The sequence below is a fragment of the Octopus sinensis genome, linkage group LG3 (genome assembly GCF_006345805.1).
Source record: "Octopus sinensis linkage group LG3, ASM634580v1, whole genome shotgun sequence".
In the NCBI taxonomy this organism is placed as follows: domain Eukaryota; kingdom Metazoa; phylum Mollusca; class Cephalopoda; order Octopoda; family Octopodidae; genus Octopus; species Octopus sinensis.
The window spans coordinates 35,634,663-35,653,813 of NC_042999.1; the positions used below are offsets into that span (position 1 = coordinate 35,634,663).

A 19,151-nucleotide genomic window follows, 5' to 3' on the forward strand; every position below is an offset into this window, starting at 1 on the left:
CTTTTGCTAGATTGTTTTATCTCTAGGTTTGTTACTTATCACTAGCTGATGTTGTGTTTGGTGCATTTTGCAATGGAGCAAAAGAATTAGTATTCACAACCATCTGTCTATCCCAGGAACTTTTTTAACCAATTACTCCAAAATATATTTATGCTGACATTACCCCCTTAATTTGAAAGGAAAAATATCCTAGATGCTTTGAATCCAAAAGGTCTATTGAATCTATTTATATAGAGAATACAATTATAAATATAACAATTACAAAACAAATGTGATAAAATAGATTAATATGCTGATTATGAAACAAAAGGATTTTTCTAAAAAGCGTTTAAATCTACTTAAACAAAGCAGAAACACATGTCAAAAAAATAAGGCGAAGGCAGATAATAGAAAACTGACAAATAATATCAGTTTAGTCACTTGACAATGCTTTAGCAACCATATTGTTTGTAGTTCAAAATGATGTGACATATCCTAAACACATCCATTACATTGGACAGATGCAGTGTTGTCAGAAGAAAAATTTGTTGTAACAAGGAACACGTTTTTTATATGTCTAATGAGTCCTCATTACCCCCAAGAATTTTATTTTTACCCCACCTGGGGTAATTTTCTCTAGTTTTCTGATCCCTGGTCTATCCATTTCTGCCTCAAAAATATGCCTACTACCCACCAACTCATCACTATTACCCATCTGGAAGAATTCTTACCTGTGTCCCTTAACTGAAAAATTTGGTTGAGGCTCTTCCTTATCTTATTTCTTGTACACAACATGCACTAAATGCCTTCACTCTAGCATCTCCTCAGTCTTTCCAGATCTGCCTTTCATCTTGCCAATGCTGATGATAGCAGCCCTGATGTTTTATCACTTGATAGGGAGGAGAGAGTTTCCAGTGATGGGTGGGTAGATTGCTTTCTGTTTTCAAAATCTGGTGTGATTTTTTTTTTAATGATATTTGAGGGATTTTCACATGCTCTTTTACTTGTTTCAGTCATTTGACTGTGGCCATGCTGGAGCACCGCCTTTAGTCGACCAAATCGACCCCGGGACTTATTCTTTGTAAGCCCAGTACTTATTCTATCGGTCTCTTTTGCCGACGGGGACATAAACACACCAGCATCGGTTGTCAAGCAATGCTAGGGGGACAAACACAGATACACAAACATATACGACACACAAACACATACATATATACGACAGGCTTCTTTCAGTTTCCGTCTACCAAATCCACTCACAAGGCATTGGTCGGCCCGGGGCTATAGCAGAAGACATTTGCCCAAGATGCCACGCAGTGGGACTGAACCTGGAACCATGTGGTTAGTTAACAAGCTACTTTATTTTATATAATTTGCCACTAGGGCAGCACACAGAGTAGTAGCTACGGGCTGGACAAGGACATTAATGGATGATGGTGGTGGTGGATGAAGATGGTGATGGGAGAAGTCGAAAGCGCCCGCCGACTTTCGCTTCTCTAAAACAATGTTTCAATAAATACATTTAATAAAATGTTCACAATGATTCAAATTACATAAAAAATGTTCAACAATTCTCCTCGTCAGGTCCCCGAAGCAAATTGTCTTGCCGCCTGCAGACAACTCTGCGACGACAAGTCGGGGCCTGCAAAGAGAAAAGTAAAATCTTTCCTTTCAAAGGTCTCTGCGACCCTTGACAAAGTATCTTCTGTTACTTTTTCCGCAGCTACCCGCGGAGGCCATAACGGACTCCTTGAGCCGACCGTGCCCTTACGTTCTCGGTCACCCAAGCCATTCAAAAATCTTTCCACCTCCTCTCCCTTGTGGTAAAGGAGGAGAAGCATCTCCTCTTCACAGGAAGGGACCTCACACTGCTCCGTCAGTGGCACACTTCCTACTGGCGGAGCCTTGTCTGCGGGTGGCACACATCCCACCCGCGGCTCCGTCGGCGACACAGAAACGTCAGTCGTCCGACCTCTCCTTTTTCTCCTCCTTCTTTTGGGGGAGACTGCTGACCCAGGGGACTCCGTCACCAGACACGGGGGATTGCTATCCCCCTCTGCCCCCTGAGCGTTCTTTGGCGGGCAACCGTTGTTGCTCGCCTGTCTCTTTCTTTTCGTGGAGGCAACCTCCTCCACGACTTCCACCGTCTCCCCCTCCAATGAGGGGGCGGCGGGTGCCTTTTCCCCTTTCTGCTCCAGGGCACCACCACGGCCCCCGGGACAATTCTTCCTGATATGTCCGGGCTTCAGGCACAGGTGACACTTGGGGGGGTGACCCTCGAGTATCACCGGGTACCTGTGCCCAGCCATTCTCAGGAAGTCCGGGAATTTCATTTCTCCCACGGCCACCGGTGTCCACAGGGTCAAAGTTGCCTTCGACCCCTCCCAGGCGACCACGGGAGCCATTTTCACACTCAGTAGTCTGGGTCCGCTATCCCCCAGGCCTCGCCGGATGGTCCTCTCGATCCATTCCGCCTCCGTGCCCGGGGGCAGCCCACACACCCAGGCTCTTTTTACTTTTCTGCCACAATACGAGGGGAGGAACAAAATTTCCTCTCCCTCCAGTGGCTCGCTAAATCGAACCAGGATCGCACAACTTCCACAAAAATTGGTGTAAAATTGGTAGTTCTTCACAGCACAATACAATTCTCACAATTCGAAGACGGATACGCCCCCAAAAATTTTCTCAGCGAGAAAAATATATTTGCCACATGTCGGCAGAATTAGAAATCCGAATCCAGTAGGACTTCCTGCATGTAAAAAATAATTTTCAACAAAAACTCCACTGGACCCAGAAAACAGAATCTTACCTTACATGGGGCTTCCAAAGTTTTCAATTCAAGACGGCTTCAAAAGCACATCTTCACTGCTTCGGTGTCAAACACAACACTGACTCGCACATGCGCAGTAAGAAGCTACTTACCACACAGCCACTCCTGCGCCTATATGGCCAGCTGTAATCCATTACTTTTATTTTCGAAAGTCTATTCATTGGTTGACCTCCATCAGTCAAGGTCTATCAGGCACCTGCACATGTTTGAGCAGGTTTTGGCAATTATGTTTTTTAAGGGTAACTAGGGCCAATGCAGTTTGGCACCAGTGTCATTACAGACATTGCAGTCAGAAAACTAAGTGCTGGAACAGATAGACACGGTATCTCACCCACCACCAACAACAATTCTACCAATTCATACTTTTTTATTAATCCTGAAAAAAATTAAAAGTTGACCCTGGTGAAACTTGAACTCAGATTACTATCAGAAGAATTCTATCTAATGGTTTAATGACTGTCAATTCAGTCTTTCAAATGAGTGAATCTCAGGAGAAGCAAGAAATGAAGGTTGGAGACTTATTGACTCTTATTATCTTCAAGGCTTAACCATCACCACCACACTTATTTCTTATTTGATGGTTTGGATCATATCACTTTGTTTGGGTATGGATCATATCACTTTGTTCAGGTACTCTCATCATCATTATTTTCACATCTACTTTTTTTATGCTGGCATGGGTTGGCTGTAATAACTTGAAGGAGTATTATGCAGCCATATGCCCTTCCTAATGTCAACCCACATATTTTAAATAAGGTGCTGTATTCTACGTCTTCATATGTTGAATAGCTGGTGGATGTTTTGTTTATAGAGACATAAAATGTTGCAATCCAACTAGTGTTAATACAAAGACTTGTGGGGGTAAAAACATACACATGTTCCCCCCCCCCCAATCTCTCTCTTGTGTACACTCATACTGGACAGGCTTGTGAACAGTTTTAGTCTGCCAAATTTCACTTACAGATCATTGGTTAGTCCAACACTTGCTCAAGGTGCCACACAGTAGGTCAAACCTGCAAACTTCTTAACCGTACAGTTATGCCTGCATCTAATTTCACCAATTAGTATAATTCATATAGTAAGTCCATTTCATTTTGTAAAACTAGGAACTAGATTCATTTTAGTAAAGACTTTAACCTTTTACCCTAAAATTCCATTCTGCCACATGATTAAAAAGCATTTCATTATTGTTGACATTATGATGACTTCATCTCATTTCAAATGTTTCCACTTTTTCTTTTCTTTTACTTCTTAAAAATCAAAAAAAAAAAAATAATAAGTAGAGATTACAACTTCATATGAATTTTTTGTTATTGTTAGGGGAAGATGAATTATCTAAGAAGATGGACGAAACTTTGGCACATGAAGCTGTGTCAGATGCATGTAAGGATTTTGTTGCTGTAAAGATTAAATCTCCAAGGTATCAACTGTTTCATTTTTTTCTGAAACTATTTATGATGTGATGTTTTAGCTTTTGTCTTAATTTTTTGTGTCTGCATTTCAATGAATTACTGATGTTGTTTTCTGTCAAAGTATTTGTTGATAAATTGATGACCTGTGTTCTTTTAGGTAGACTTTATAATTAATGATTTTTTTTTTCATTTTTCAATTTCAGTGATATATGTCAACAGTTTTCACAGATCTGTATCCTTCATTAAAATGGTTTTCATTAAAGAAATTGAACTTCCATTCAGTAAATGTGATTTCACTGTTTGCCTCTCTTTGTGACCATATTTCTAATGAAATGCACAGTCCATACATTTTAATTAATTTTGAACATAAATATTTGGAGGAATTAAAATAACTTTATCATTAAACTGGTATTTGTAATATATATTTCTTTACTACCCACAAGAGGCTAAACACAGAGGGGACAAACAAGGACAGACAAACGGGTTAAGTCGATTACATCAATCCCAGTGCGTAACTGGTACTTAATTTATCGACCCCGAAAGGATGAAAGGCAAAGTTGACCTCGGCAGAATTTGAACTCAGAACGTAGCGGCAGACGAAATACGGCTACACATTTCGCCCGGCGTGCTAACGTTTCTGCCAGCTCACCGCCTTTCACGGTGGTATTTGTAATATAACTTAAACTCTTCTCAAAGTGGGAAAAAGAGAAAATGATGCATCAGAGAAAATGACATTGTTCCATTGAGTCATAGACCACCTCTGATAGCTTGGATACCATATTTTTCTGCTTATTAGTATTGATGGAGGACAGGAGATGCTAGCTCTCCCATGGTTTCCAGCTTTATAGAGCTCACAACAAACAACTTTGATTGATACAGAGTTGGCAAGTTATTGATTTAATTTCTGCTGTCACTTTTGCTGCAGTAGTCCAATGGTTTTGCGATACAATACATTCCATTATTTTGTGCTTCTTCTGTCCAGAATTAGGCTTGCCAGAGCTGGATTTACCTTAGTTATGGAATGCTAACTTGATTTTAGAAGCTGTACCACTCAAAATATTAAATAATTCAACATTTTCAGTGTCTGAAGCTCCAACCTTTTGCACTCCAACAATTTGTCTTCCTTATAATCAGATAGGTCACACAATTTATTAAAATATAAATATTCACAACACGCACATACACAACAACAGGGTGATATGAAGTAAAAGGCATATGAATACATATACACAGACTAAAACAGTTCTGAATTTGTTACCTTGCAAATAGAAAAAAAAATAGTTACGTGAAAAGTTGAGCTTCCCTTATTTTGTTCAACTCCTGTATATTTACATATGAAATCATCATCATCATCATCACCATTTAGCGTCTGCTTTCCATGCTAGCATAGGCTGGATGGTTCAACTGGGGTCTGTGAAGCCAGAAGGCTGCATCAGGCCCAGTCTGATCTGGCAGTGTTTCTCCGGCTGGATGCCCTTCCTAATGCCAACCACTCCGTGAGTGTAGTGGGTGCTTTTTACATGCCACCTGCACAGGTGCCAGACGGAGCTGGCAAACAGCCACGAACGGATGGTGCTTTTACGTGCCACTGGCACGGGGGCCAGGCGAGGCTGGCAACAGACACGAATGGATGGTGCTTTTACGTGCCACCGGCATGGGGGCCAGGCGAGGCTGGCAACAGACACGAACGGATGGTGCTTTTTATGTGCCACCAGCACGAGGCCAGTAATATAATATAATATAATTCATATTTTTAAAATTTACATACTTCAACTATTTGTCTTACTCTACTCAAACTAACTACTTCAGTCCTTTTAGTAAAGATGAAAATAATTTCTTCAAAACTAAATTATTGGTCATTGCATTGTAATTTTCATTTTAAAAAAATTACATCCATTAATTTGACTGTAAGCTCCTACCTGAAATCAATTCCTATCCAAGCCATGCTTACATGGAAAATAAAAGTAAAACTGTAGAACTTAGTTTTAAACCTCAATAGAAATCATTTCCAATTTCTTTATAGAGCTTTGTCCAATAGGATGTTATTCCTGTTCTTGTATTAAATTTATTAACAACCTACTAAAATTCATTTGTAAGTAATGTTAAAATGTTTTTATAATAAAACAGTAGCTAACCTACATCAGAATAATGAAAAGCAATGGTGGGTGGGTGGAACTGGAACTCAGAATGTAAATCGATAAAACCAAAATAATACAAGGTAGTTTGTTTAGTACTTTACTGTGTCTGTCATCCACGTACCATCTGTGGGAAATATTACCTTACTTGGAAACAGGTGAGGGTTGGCAATATGAAGGACATCCAGCCATAGAAATCCACCTCAACAAGTTTTGTCTGACCCATGCAAGCATGGAAAAGTGGATATTAAAATGACGATTGCATTTAATGAAACTGAGGACTGTTAACTGTGGTTTTCTTCTCTTTACCACCACTGTTATCATAGTTGTTATTTTTCTCATCGTCTTTATCATCAATGATGAAATTGGTTACTAGTTGTTGTCTTTGACTCAGTTTCTTAGATCCAGTAGTTTTTGTACCATCAGTGTTTTTCATTGGATTAAATGGTCTACCAATTGAAATTACACCAGGCCACTTAGAGCCAGAGGAGTTTAATAAGAAAGCTCAAGATGTCATAAAAGTAAGTTGACTGTTTTATATTACATTTTTCTTTGTTTTGAATATTGCAGTTGTTTAGTTTTTTTTTGTGAATATAAACACATGCACATTTCAGAAAACCTGTTGAGCAAATGAAATCAAAATCAAATTCGATGACTGGCATCCGTGCTAGTGGAGCGCTAAGAGTACCATCCGAGCAGGATCATTGCCAGAGCAGCAAACGGGCTTCTGTGCTAGTGGCATGTAAAAAGCACCATCTGAAAAAACATTCGAGCGAGGTCGTTGCCAGTGCCGCAGGACTGGCTCCTGTGCAGGTGGCACGTAAAAAACACCATTTGAGAGTGGCTGCTGCCAGTACTGCCTGACTGGCCCTCGTGCCAGTAGCATGTAAAAGCACCCACTACACTCTCGGAGTGGTTGGCATTAGGAAAGGCATCCAGCTGTAGAAACTCTGCCAGATCAAGATTGGAGCCTGGTGCAGCCATCTGGTTCACCAGACCTCAGCCAAATTGTCCAACCCATGTTAGCATGGAAAGCGGACATTAAACGATGATAATGATGATGACTATCATTTAGTCAACTAATTAATTAACTAATCATTTGATCCATCAGTCAATTGGTTTGTCTGAATCCTTTTGTTGCAATCTGTTACCTTATTGATTATGTGACCTCATCTCTCCTTCTGTCAATAAACTTTGGAATTGATCCACTAAGCACATGATTAGTTAACTAACTGATAATTGCTTCTTACATAGGCAGAGGGCCAGAAAGTTGGGGTTGGGGGTTAATTACTTTGACCCCAGGCACATGGCTCGTGGTAATAGCGTCTAACTCACAATCATGTGGTAGTGAGTTTGATTCCCAGACCAGGCTGTGTGTTATGTTCTTGAGCAAGATGCTTTATTTCATGTTGCTCCAGTTCACTCAGCTGTAGAAATGAGTTGCAATGTTATTAGTGCCAAATTGTATCAGCCCTTGCCTTTCCCTTGGATAACATTGGTGGTATGGATAGGGGAGGCTAGGATGCATGGGTGATGCTGGTCTTCCATAAACAACCTTGCCTGGACTTGTGCCTCAGAAGGTAACTTTCTAGGTGCAATCTCATAGTCATTCATGACAGAAGGGGGTCTTTACTTTAGTACTTGTTTGGTACTTCATTTTATGGATGCCAGTGGGATGAAAGGTAAAAGTTAACCATGGTAGGATTTGAACTTGGAAAGTAAAGAACCTTAACTATATATTGCAAAGTATTTTGTCCAACAGTGCAATGGTTCTACCAATCTGCTGCCCTTAACTGAATGATGATAATAAAAGAAAATGGAATTCATTCAGTGCTTGTGTTTTTATTGGCAAAATGACCCTCCCATTATACAGCATCTGTTACAACACATGATTCCACATCACCTGTCTTATTTATTGGAAGATTTCTTTTGCTAATTCATGCTACAAAAACTGGAGCTTAATTTCAGTATCTGTGAACCCTTGTGGTTTATCATTATCATCATTTCATGTCCATGTTCCATCCTGGCATGGGTTGGATCAAATGACAGGATCTGATGTACCCAATGACTATATCATGTGCCATTGTCTGCTTTGACATGGTTTCTACAGCTTGATGCCTTTTCTAATATGCTGATTAGTCTTTTCTTCTCCAGCAAGAAAACTGGAAAAAAAAGGTATTTCTTAGTGGGAAACCATCTCAATTCATTGTTAAAATTGCTATGATTTCTTTAGGCCTCACTGAGGAAATGACCAGAGACCTTTGGAAATATGCTGTACGTGAGAAGACCAGGCAGGACAAGTGAGCCCAGCCCACTTATGCATGCCTTCCCTCCCTTGGACACAAAGACCTGTTGAGGCACCAGCCTCGCCTGGCACCTGTGCGGGTGGCACGTAAAAAGCACCCACTACACTCACGGAGTGGTTGGCGTTAGGAAGGGCATCCAGCTGTAGAATCATTGCCAGATAAGACTGGAGCCTGGTGCAGCCTTCTGGCTTCCCAGATCCCCGGTCGAACTGTCCAACCCATGCTAGCATGGAGAACGGACGTTAAACGATGATGATGATGATTTCACCTACACTTTTTATTGAGCTGATATTTTAAAACTATTGTTAAATGGATAAAGTGCATGAAATATAACTGAGAAAAATCTGAGGTAATGCACCTTGGTACTGGATCATAAATTGTTAGCTCTAATTGTAAATGTTTTAGGTCTTCGCTGGGTAAAATAATTAATCCTAGCAATTAACTTCACTGGAAAATATATATCTGGCTTTTCAGGAAAGGCTTCATGCCATAGATTAGTATCCTACCCAAAAAATATTTTGTTTTTTTATTGCTTAACATCGAGAAAAGTAGGGTTAACTAATGGTTAATTTAGATTCTGGGTCGTGCGAGGATTAAGTACTAACTACTCTTAAATCCAATCAATAACAGCTAAATGAAAAAGAATCATATACTAACAAATGTGCACTCTTTTGTACATTTACTTAGTGGTTCTTTTATTTCCCCTTTTACGAGTACGGTGCTGGATATGTACAGTCAGCAAGTACAGTGGTGGGTATGTATAGTGGGCTAGTACTTTGGAGTTTATATACAATAGCCAAGTACAGTGGGGTTTATGTGCAATAATCAAGTACTGTTAGGGATATCTGCAGTAGACGAGTACAGAGGGGTTTATGTACAGTAGGAGGGTATGCATAGTTGGCAAGTACATTGGTGGAGTATGTACAGTAGGCAAGTACAGTTTTTGCCTATGTATGTTTGGTAAGTACAGTGAAGGTCATGTACAGTAGACAGATACAGTTGTGAATTATGCTTTGCTAATGAGGAAACATTCCCGGAGTTGAGTCCTACTTACCTGTCATGGTCATTGATTAATATGGAGTTTTGTCTCTGTCTACTTCACTGCATATTTATTCCTAGTTAGTGTATTTTAATAGAGACAGCTTTAACTAGCATTTAAGACCATGTTTCTTTGATCGTGTTAAAAATTCAATTGAAATTTGACAAAATTTATTCTAGATTCACCAGAGCCAGTTATCTGGTACTGCTAACATGGATGTTGATAAAACACGAGCAGCAGCTGCAGCACCGGTAGCAGCAGCAGAATCAACAGCACCAGCGGCAGCAGCAGCAACACCATCAACATTAGCTGCAACACCAGAACCAGAAAGGTTAAATGTAGCTCCTGAGAGCATGGAACTGGAACACACTGACCAACCTGCAACTGAACCTCTTGTAGCTCCTCCAGCCGAGGTACCCTCTACATCTGCAGCACCAGATTCTTCAGCCTCTGACTCCTTGGACCAGCGAATTATGTAGTGAGTTGTTGTTGTTTGTGTTCATCTTCTATCTTCAGGTGATTCTGTTGCAGCATCATTGGCGTTGTCACCATCGTTTTAATATCCACTTTCCCATGTTCACATGGGTTGGATGGAATTTACTGAGGCGGTTTTTCTACAACCTTCCTGTCGGCAATCCATCACTTGTTTCCAAGTAAGGTAATATTTCCCCATGACCAGACAGGTTCTTACATCATCATCATCGTTTAACGTCCACTTTCCATGCTGGCATGGGTTGGAACAATTTGACCGAGGACTGGCAAACCAGATGACTGCACCAGGCTCCAATCTGATCTGGCAGAGTTTGTACAGCTGGATGCCTTTCCTAACGCCAACCACTCTGAGAGTGTAGTGGGTGCTTTTACGTGCCACCAGCATGCGGGCCAGTCAGGCTGTACTGGCAACGGCCATGCTTAAATGGTGTTTTTTACGTGCCACCTGCACAGGAGCCAGTCCAGCGGCACTGGCAACAACCTGGCTTGAATATTTTTTCACATGCCACCGGCACATGGAAATGAATGGCACTAATTGTATGATAATGACGATGAGACACATATGCAAATATATATTAATACATATATATGACAGGTTTCTTTCAGTTTTCTCCTACCAAATCCACTCCCAAGGCTTTAGTTGGCCAATGCTATAGTAGAAGACTTGCCCAAGGTGCCATATTGTGGGACTGAACCTAGAACCACATGCATGGGGAGCAAACTTCTAACTGCACAGCCATGCCTGATATGAATTATTGCAATATCAGTTTACATTTTACTGCCTATTAACCACCTCTTTCAGGTGCTTTTAACTCAACAGTTCAATCTATCCGATCACCAATCATCTTCTGTTTCCCTCCCTATTCCTATCGGTGTGGCTGTGTGGTAAGAAGCTTTCTCCCCAACCACATGGTTCTGGGTTCAATCCCACCGCGTGGCATTTTGGGTGTCTTCTTCTATAGCCTCAGGCTGACCAAAGCCTTGTGAGTGGATTTGTTAGATGGAAACTGAAAGAAGCCCATCACATATATATGAGTGTGTGTCTTTGTCCCCCCCCCCCCATCATCGCTTGACAACTGATCTTGGTGTGTTTATGTCACTGTAACTTAGCAGTTCAGTGACAGAGATCAATAGAATAAGTACTAGGCTTGCAAAGAATAAGTTCTGGGGTTGATTTCTTCGACAAAAACCCTTTAAGGTGGTGCTCCAGCATGGCCACAGTCAAATCTATATATGGGCACATGCACCAGGCATGGTCATTTTGTTATGGTCACTTCCCAAGCTTGTGGTTTGGGGTTCAATCTCTCTATGCACCACCTTCAGAAAGTGTTATCTGCTATGGTTCATGACTGACCAAAGCTTTATGAGTGGATTTGATAGATAGAAACTGAAAAGAAGCCTGTTGTGTGTACATGTTTGTTTACATCTATGCTCAATTATTCAAAAGTTACTACATTCAAGTGGTCTTGTTGTTAGCACTTCTGTCAATAACGTATCTGCTTGCTTCGTGCCTTCAGTGTTGTGTGGTATAAGAAATCCCTTGAAAAACAAGTATGGACATTTATCTTTAAGACAATGCTTCAATAACATATTCATTTCACCCATGTTAGCTTGGAAAAACAGACATAAAACGAAGAAAAAATTTCTCTTGCCAGGGTTTGAACTCAGAATTTTTCTATTCCTGGGCTTCAGCAGTCTTGCTTACCTAGCCTTTAAAGAAACCTCTCTCTGGTTAAATTCAAATTACTATGAAAGTAAACGAACAAAGTTTGCTTTAGAAGCATTGAGACGTATTGGTAAGGAAATAATTTTATACTCAAATGCAAGATAATGCTTATAATATAGCATGGACAAGATAAAATACCCATATTTTCTGCAAAATATGGGTACTTCATCCTGTTCATGTTATATTATTAGCATTATCCTGCATTTGAGATAAAAATATTTCCTTATCCCTCTTGTTGTTTGAATAGCTGTAAATAGCAGCCAATTCTCTCTCAAATGACACATTACTGTCTTAGGAATAGAACAATATAGTTTTTACATATGCTATGCCTAAATAAAAAATGAAATTTCTCTCTATCTTGCTCACTTTCAGAAGAAAGACAAGGGATGGGGATACTGTATTCTTCACTTTTTATATGCTCTGCTTGTTCAGAGCTGATCTGAGGTTAACCAACAGCATTCAAAGACCTCACTACTGCTGGTGCCACATAAGAAGCACTCAGTCCACTGTGTAAAGTGGTTGGCATTATTAGGAAGGGCATCTAGCTGTAGAAACCATGTCAAAACAGACAGCAGAGCTTGGTGCTATTTTCTGACTTGACAGCTCCTGTCAAACTACCCTGCCCATGCCAACATGGGAAATGGAAACAAGGATGATGATGATGGTGATGATTAGTAACAGTAGTAAACTACCCTGTGTTGTTTAAGTTTCAAATTTGGAATTGAGAAAGTGTTTAGTAAAATAACTAAACGTTTTATATATACATATATATATATTTATATATCTTTCATTGTTGTCTAGAATACCAAATTTGACAAAATATTTGCGTAAAGAATATACGTATAACTGAGGTGAAACTTCACCATCAAATCATCAGTCATGTAATAATGGCTGTATTAGTTTAGATATATAGGCAGTTACAGGTGAGCTAGTAACAAGGTTAATTTTACAATTGTCCTTTTCCGTCTCTCCTAATAATTGTGTAGGATTTTGATCCTTAATATAGTTTCTTTTTATATTTTTGTTGAAGATGTTTTTTTTTTACTAGATCTCATGTAATTGAGATGTAATATTTATCTTCTGACCCTTCAATTCATACACCACCATTTATTGCTAAATTGTATATTCTTATATTGATTCATCTTAACCCTTTAGCATTTAAACCGGCCATATCCGACCCAAATATTTTATCTGTAGTATGTTCAAACTGACCAGATTTTGCCTCTGACACCCGACAATGTCACTCTAAAAAATAAACAATTACCCAATTGAAATTTCGTAGCTACAAGATAATGCGTAATAAATTCAAAATAATGTGAATAAATAAACATTACATTTGACAGAATAATCTTGAATGCTAAAGAGTTAATGACCCGATTATTAGTTAATTGATCTGATTAAGGATGTGCTTGTAATTGATCTTAACCTGGTCATTTTTTTTCATCCTCCTACAGTGCAAAAGAGAAAATCCAAGAGAATCAAGAGCATAAACAAGTTAATGAAGAAAAGGTCAGTAAATTTACAAATTATCTTGTTTTTCGCTTCAGGTAATGTCAATGTTATTGTTGTTTGCCTCTAATTAAGCCTAGCTCAGAGAAAGACAAGATCAAGTTAAATACCTCAGACTAGAATCGTTTTTTTCCCTTTTTTTCTCCACTCTACAAGCAAAGAATGTATAAACAACAGTGTTCACTCTGGGTAAAAAAATTACAACCAGGTTAGTTGCATGTAAAATTTCTCAAGTGCAGTTAGGTCTATGTCTTGAGAATTCATCATCATCATTTGGGTTGGACAGTTCAACCGGGGATCTGGGAAGCCAGAAGGCTGCACCAAGCTCCAGTCTTATCTGGCAATGTTTCTACAGCTGGATGCCCTTCCTAACGCCAACCACTCCATGAGTGTAGTGGGTGCTTTTTACGTGCCACCCGCACAGGTGCCAGGCGAGGCTGGCAATGGCCACGGTCGGATTGGTGCAATTTACGTGCCACCGGCACGAAGAAAAGCATGCTTAGATCAGAAAAGTGCTATATTTTAAAGTATACCACTAACTCTTTGGCTGAATTCACTGTTATGTCTGACCATGCTGTTAATATGTTCATACATGACATAAACCTTTGTTATAAGCCATCATTTATCTGCTCTTAATTTTCTCAGTCCCTACTAGACTCTTGAACAGGTGACTCTGATAGAGGTTTTCTTTGGGTTAACCCTTTAGCATTTAAACCAGCCATATCCGGCCAAAAGTATTCTGCCTGTTTTATGTTCAAACTGGCCACACCAACCCTACAATATCATTTTAAAAATTAACAGCTACCTCATCAAAATCTCATAGCTACAAGATAATGCACAATTAGTTCAAAACAATGTGGATAAAAAAGCATTAATTTTGGCAAAATAATGCGAACACTAAAGGGTTAATAAATGCAACTTGGTTAATTCTTTTGCTTTTTTTTTTTTTTTTTTTGTTCACCAGAATTATAACTCTTGTGGTTTCCCCCCCATCCTATCAGAAACTGCATCATTTCCAAACTGTTTCTCTTTTGCAGTAACATTATTATAATTGTCTATTTAAATGACTCTGTAATTTTCAACAGAAGGAAAAAGAAAAAGAAATCGGCCGAAGACAGCTTGGGAAAGATGTCCAAAAACTTCGAAGGGGCCAAGTTGACCGAAGTTTGAAAGAGATGCAAGATGAAATCAAGAAGGAGAGAGAAGAAGACCGTCGAGCAAGACAACGCATCAAGGAAGAAATTGATCGGGACAGGTAAAAAAGATTTCTAGTACATCAGGCTTCTTAGTAAAATAAGGGCTGTTTGAAATTTCATTTCACTCTGTTTCTGCTGTTCAAATTTAGTCTTTTGTATCATACTTATCCTTGTTTCCAACATGAATTTGATGGTTGAGGAAGATATTTTAATCATCATCTTCAGCATCGTTTAGCGTCCGCTTTCCATGCTAGCATGGGTTGGACGGTTCAACTGGGGTCTGGGAAGCCAGAAGGCTGCACCAGGCCCAGTCTGATCTGGCAATGTTTCTACGGCTGGACACCCTTCCTAACGCCAACCACTCCATGAGGAAATGCATATGGCATCTGGTAAAATAGCCATCACTAGGAATAAGGTAGAAGATTGTTCTAGTGACTAAGTATGATCCCTTAGCTTTTAGAATGGCCATATCTGGATGAAATATTCTTCTTGTTTTATGTTCAAACCAGCTATAGGCGCAGGAGTGGCTGTGTGGTAAGTAGCTTGTTTACCAACCACATGGTTCCGGGTTCAGTCCCACTGCGTGGCACCTTGGGCAAGTGTCTTCTGCTATAGTCTCGGGCTGACCAAAGCCTTGTGAGTGGATTTGGTAGATGGAAACTGAAAGAAGCCCGTCGTATATATGTATATATATATGCATGTGTGTGTGTGTTTGTGTGTCTGTGTTTGTCCCCCTAGCATTGCTTGACAACCGATGCTGGTGTGTTTACATCCCCGTCACTTAGCAGTTCGGCAAAAGAGACCGATAGAATAAGTACTGGGCTTACAAAGAATAAGTCCCGGGGTCGATTTGCTCGACTAAAGGTGGTGCTCCAGCATGGCCGTAGTCAAATGACTGAAACAAGTAAAAGAGTAATCACATCATCAAAAATTTCAAAGCTACAAGATAATGCATGATTAATTAAGAACTATGTGAATAAATAAGCATTACATTTGATAGATTAATCTAAATGCTTATGGGTTTAGCTGCTGATCATCATCATCATCATCATCATCGTCGTTTAGCGTCCGTTTTCCATGCTAGCATGGGTTGGACGGTTCTACTGGGGTCTGTGAAGCCAGAAGGCTTCAGCAGGCCCAGTCAAATCTGGCAGTGTTTCTACGGCTGGATGCCCTTCCTAACGCCAACCACTCCGTGAGTGTAGTGGGTGCTTTTTACGTGCCACCCGCACAGGTGCCAGACAGAGCTGGCAAACGGCCACGAACGGATGGTGCTTTTTATGTGCCACCGGCACAAGGGCCAGGCGAGGCTGGCAATGGACACGAAACGGGGCGGTGCTGGCAACGGTCGCGAAACGGAAGGTTCTCTTACATGCCACTGGCACTGGTAACACATCTGCAATTTCCATTGATCGATTTCCATTCTGATCATATGCAGGGTTAATAAATAGTCAGCAGGGAATAGTATTATACTCTTTACTCTTTTACATGTTTCAGTCATTTGACTGCAGCCATGCTGGAGCACCGCCTTTAGTCGAGGAAATAGACCCCAGGACTTTTTATTTGTTAGTCTAGTACTTATTCTATCGGTCTCTTTTGACGAACTGCTAAGTTACCGGGACGTAAACACACCAGCATTGGTTGTCAAGCGATGTTGAGAGTGGGGTGGGGAGACGAACACAGACACACAAACACACACACATACATATATATACGACAGGCTTCTTTCAGTTTCCATCTACCAAATCCACTGACAAGGCTTTGGTCTGCCCGAGGCTATAGTAGAAGACACTTGCCCAAGGTGCCATGCAGTGGGAGTGAACCTGGAACCATGTGGTTGGTAAGCAAGCTACTTACCACACAACCACTCCTGCACCTATATTATGCTAATTAATGATGTTTGAAATGAACAGACAATCAATTTTAGTTGATAGACAAGACCTTATATTACTGGTTCCAGTTAATGACTTTTAATATGTTGCAGCAAAGTATAAGTTAACATTGAACCTTGTCAACAACTTAATTTTTTTTATTCTTGATATTTTTGTATGCACCTGTACAGGTGACACGTAAAAGACACCTGTGCCAGTGGCAATTAAAAGACACCTAGTACACTCTATGGGGTGGTTGACTTTAAGAAGGGCATCCAGCCATAAAAACCAAACCAAAACAGACTGGAGCCTGGTGCAGCTCACCAGTTCCATCAAACGTTCTTACTTATGTCAGCATGAAAAATGGACACTAAATGATGAGTTGTTAATGGCCTTGATTATTATATGAATATACAACTATTTATCCCTCTTACTCAAACTTCTTGGGCAACATGTCTACTTAGAAACCACTTCAATATATCCTCCTATGGACTTTATGATAGTGTCAGATCAAATCAAGAATATAAGTACTAAAACACATGCACGTACATGTGTGTGTGTGAATATTTACTTAGTGTTCTCACCCTTGTCATTTCAAGCAATGATTATGTTTATGCATTTACATCCTCCTGTAAACGATATTTCATGTAGCTCTGCAGTTTTATTTGATTTGGTGTGTGAAGACTAGTTCAATAAAAATACCTCGCTAATCTAACAGATAAGAGTTGGCAATAGGAAGGACATTGACCATAGAGTGCTGTCTCAATAAGACTCTTCTAATCCATGCTAGTATGGAATAAGCTTTATATGCACTTTCTGACAAGTTGTGGTGCACCTGAGCACTGTATACCATAATTTCATTATTATTAAAATAGAACTCGTTCACTCTTAGAATTACTAGATACCTGGCAGTATTATGGTATACTACCAATTGTGAAAAATAAAAAGGAAACATTTTTTCATGCTGAGAGTTGCAGAAGCATGGAACAGACTGCCAGCATCAGTTGTTAGTTGTCGGAGCACTGCATCCTTCAAAACTTCCATGCTTTCTGAAATTCGCCAACACTACACTTGACTTTCTCCCCTCCATATACACACAAGCATGTATCTGACTCATACGTTATTCGCTTTCCAGACATTTGTACATTACTGCTTATGCTTTATACGCACTTTCTGACAAGTTGTGGTGCACCTGAGCACTGTATACAATAATTTCATTATTATTATAAAAAAAAAAAACATGAATAAATAAAATTATAGTTTAATTTTGTTCATTAAAACAAATCTTTCTTGTGTCCAAATTATGATGATGATAATTTCAAATCCTGTTTTGTGACAGGGCTCAGCGTAAAGCCAAGTGGGAGCAGGAAAAAGTCGAAAGGGAGCTGATGCAGAAAGAGATGAGAGAGAAGAAGATGCAAGAAAATCAGATGACTGCTGCTGAGAGAGAAGCTGCACGAAGGTAAATATCAAATTTAGAATTAGGTCACATTTTCTTACTATTTTACATATCAAAGAAGGTAAAAAGAGAGAAAATAGAAAGCTTCTGACAATGCTGATAGTTTTATAAAACCTTTATATTTCGGGCACAAAGCCCATCAGAAGAAGAATGTCTAGTTTATGCAGGTTCTATTAACCCATTCAAATCCCCTAGCATTATGTAGCAGTCACTCTCTAAGCATAGGTGTAATTGTGTCAATTACACTGATGCTTGGAGAGTGACTGCTGCATATAAACAAAAGAATGAATGTTGGTCAGCAAGCTTTTTTAAGAATATTATTTGAAATGTTCTATAAAGATGTTTATGCTTCATCTTTACAGGAAACAGTAACTAATTGGCTGAGTCATAAATTCATCAGACAAATTGTTTCATAATATTTTATTCTGGCACCTTGCATTCTAAGTTCAAATCTCACTGGAAGTCAACTGGCTGAATCATAAGTGCATCACACAAATTGCTTTGCAGTATTTTATCCTGGTAACTTGCATTCTGAGTTCAAAGCACATTGGTGTCATCCTTCCAATGTCACTAAATAAACTACCAATTTAGTCGTGACGGACTGACAGAAATGGTAGAATGTTAGACAGAATACCTTGCTGTATTTGTTTTGACTCTTTGTATTCTGGGTGCAAATCCCATCTTAATCTATGTCAGTGGTAGGCTTATTCCACTGTATGATTTTACACTACCACGTGGTACTTCAGTTATCTTTTAGCAGAATCCTCTCATTTGCAAGCATTTGGGTGAGGTCTCCACATTCAGGATAACCTTCTCCTTTTCTTCTTACAGTCATGGAGGTCTTGTAAGGGATCTTGAGTACTGTAGTCCACCTGTGACTAAGCAATAAAAAAAAAAATACAGAAAAGAAACTAGATATGCAGATCAGTTCCTATGGATCAATGTCATTTGAGAAATCCTTCTATCTATTTTTGCCACCCACTATTCCTCAGTTACCTCCTCCATGAACCAACAATTCAGTGCATCATGTTTATGTGTATATGAAATTTAATTTAATTTATTTTGTTTTCAAAATTTCTAATCTTTTCGACTTTGTGAATAAGTGGTAATGTTTGAGATTGTTAACATTAACAGCCATTGAATAAATGGTAGCATTTTCAATTGTTAATAGTCCGAAAACCGTTTTTCTCCTATCTATAC

General features: G+C 39.5%; 1 protein-coding gene across 1 annotated transcript in view; it reads left to right on the forward strand.

Annotated features, from left to right (window-relative positions):
• LOC115209643 (UBX domain-containing protein 4) overlaps positions 1-19,151 on the forward strand; it is a 33,393-nt gene that overhangs the window by 4,774 nt on the left and 9,468 nt on the right. Inside the window, exons 2-8 of the mRNA XM_029778099.2 lie at positions 4,127-4,226; positions 4,422-4,450; positions 6,756-6,874; positions 9,878-10,176; positions 13,371-13,425; positions 14,511-14,680; positions 17,832-17,954. Coding sequence (XP_029633959.1) covers positions 4,127-4,226; positions 4,422-4,450; positions 6,756-6,874; positions 9,878-10,176; positions 13,371-13,425; positions 14,511-14,680; positions 17,832-17,954 — 895 coding nt within the window. The remainder of the gene's footprint in view (positions 1-4,126; positions 4,227-4,421; positions 4,451-6,755; positions 6,875-9,877; positions 10,177-13,370; positions 13,426-14,510; positions 14,681-17,831; positions 17,955-19,151) is intronic.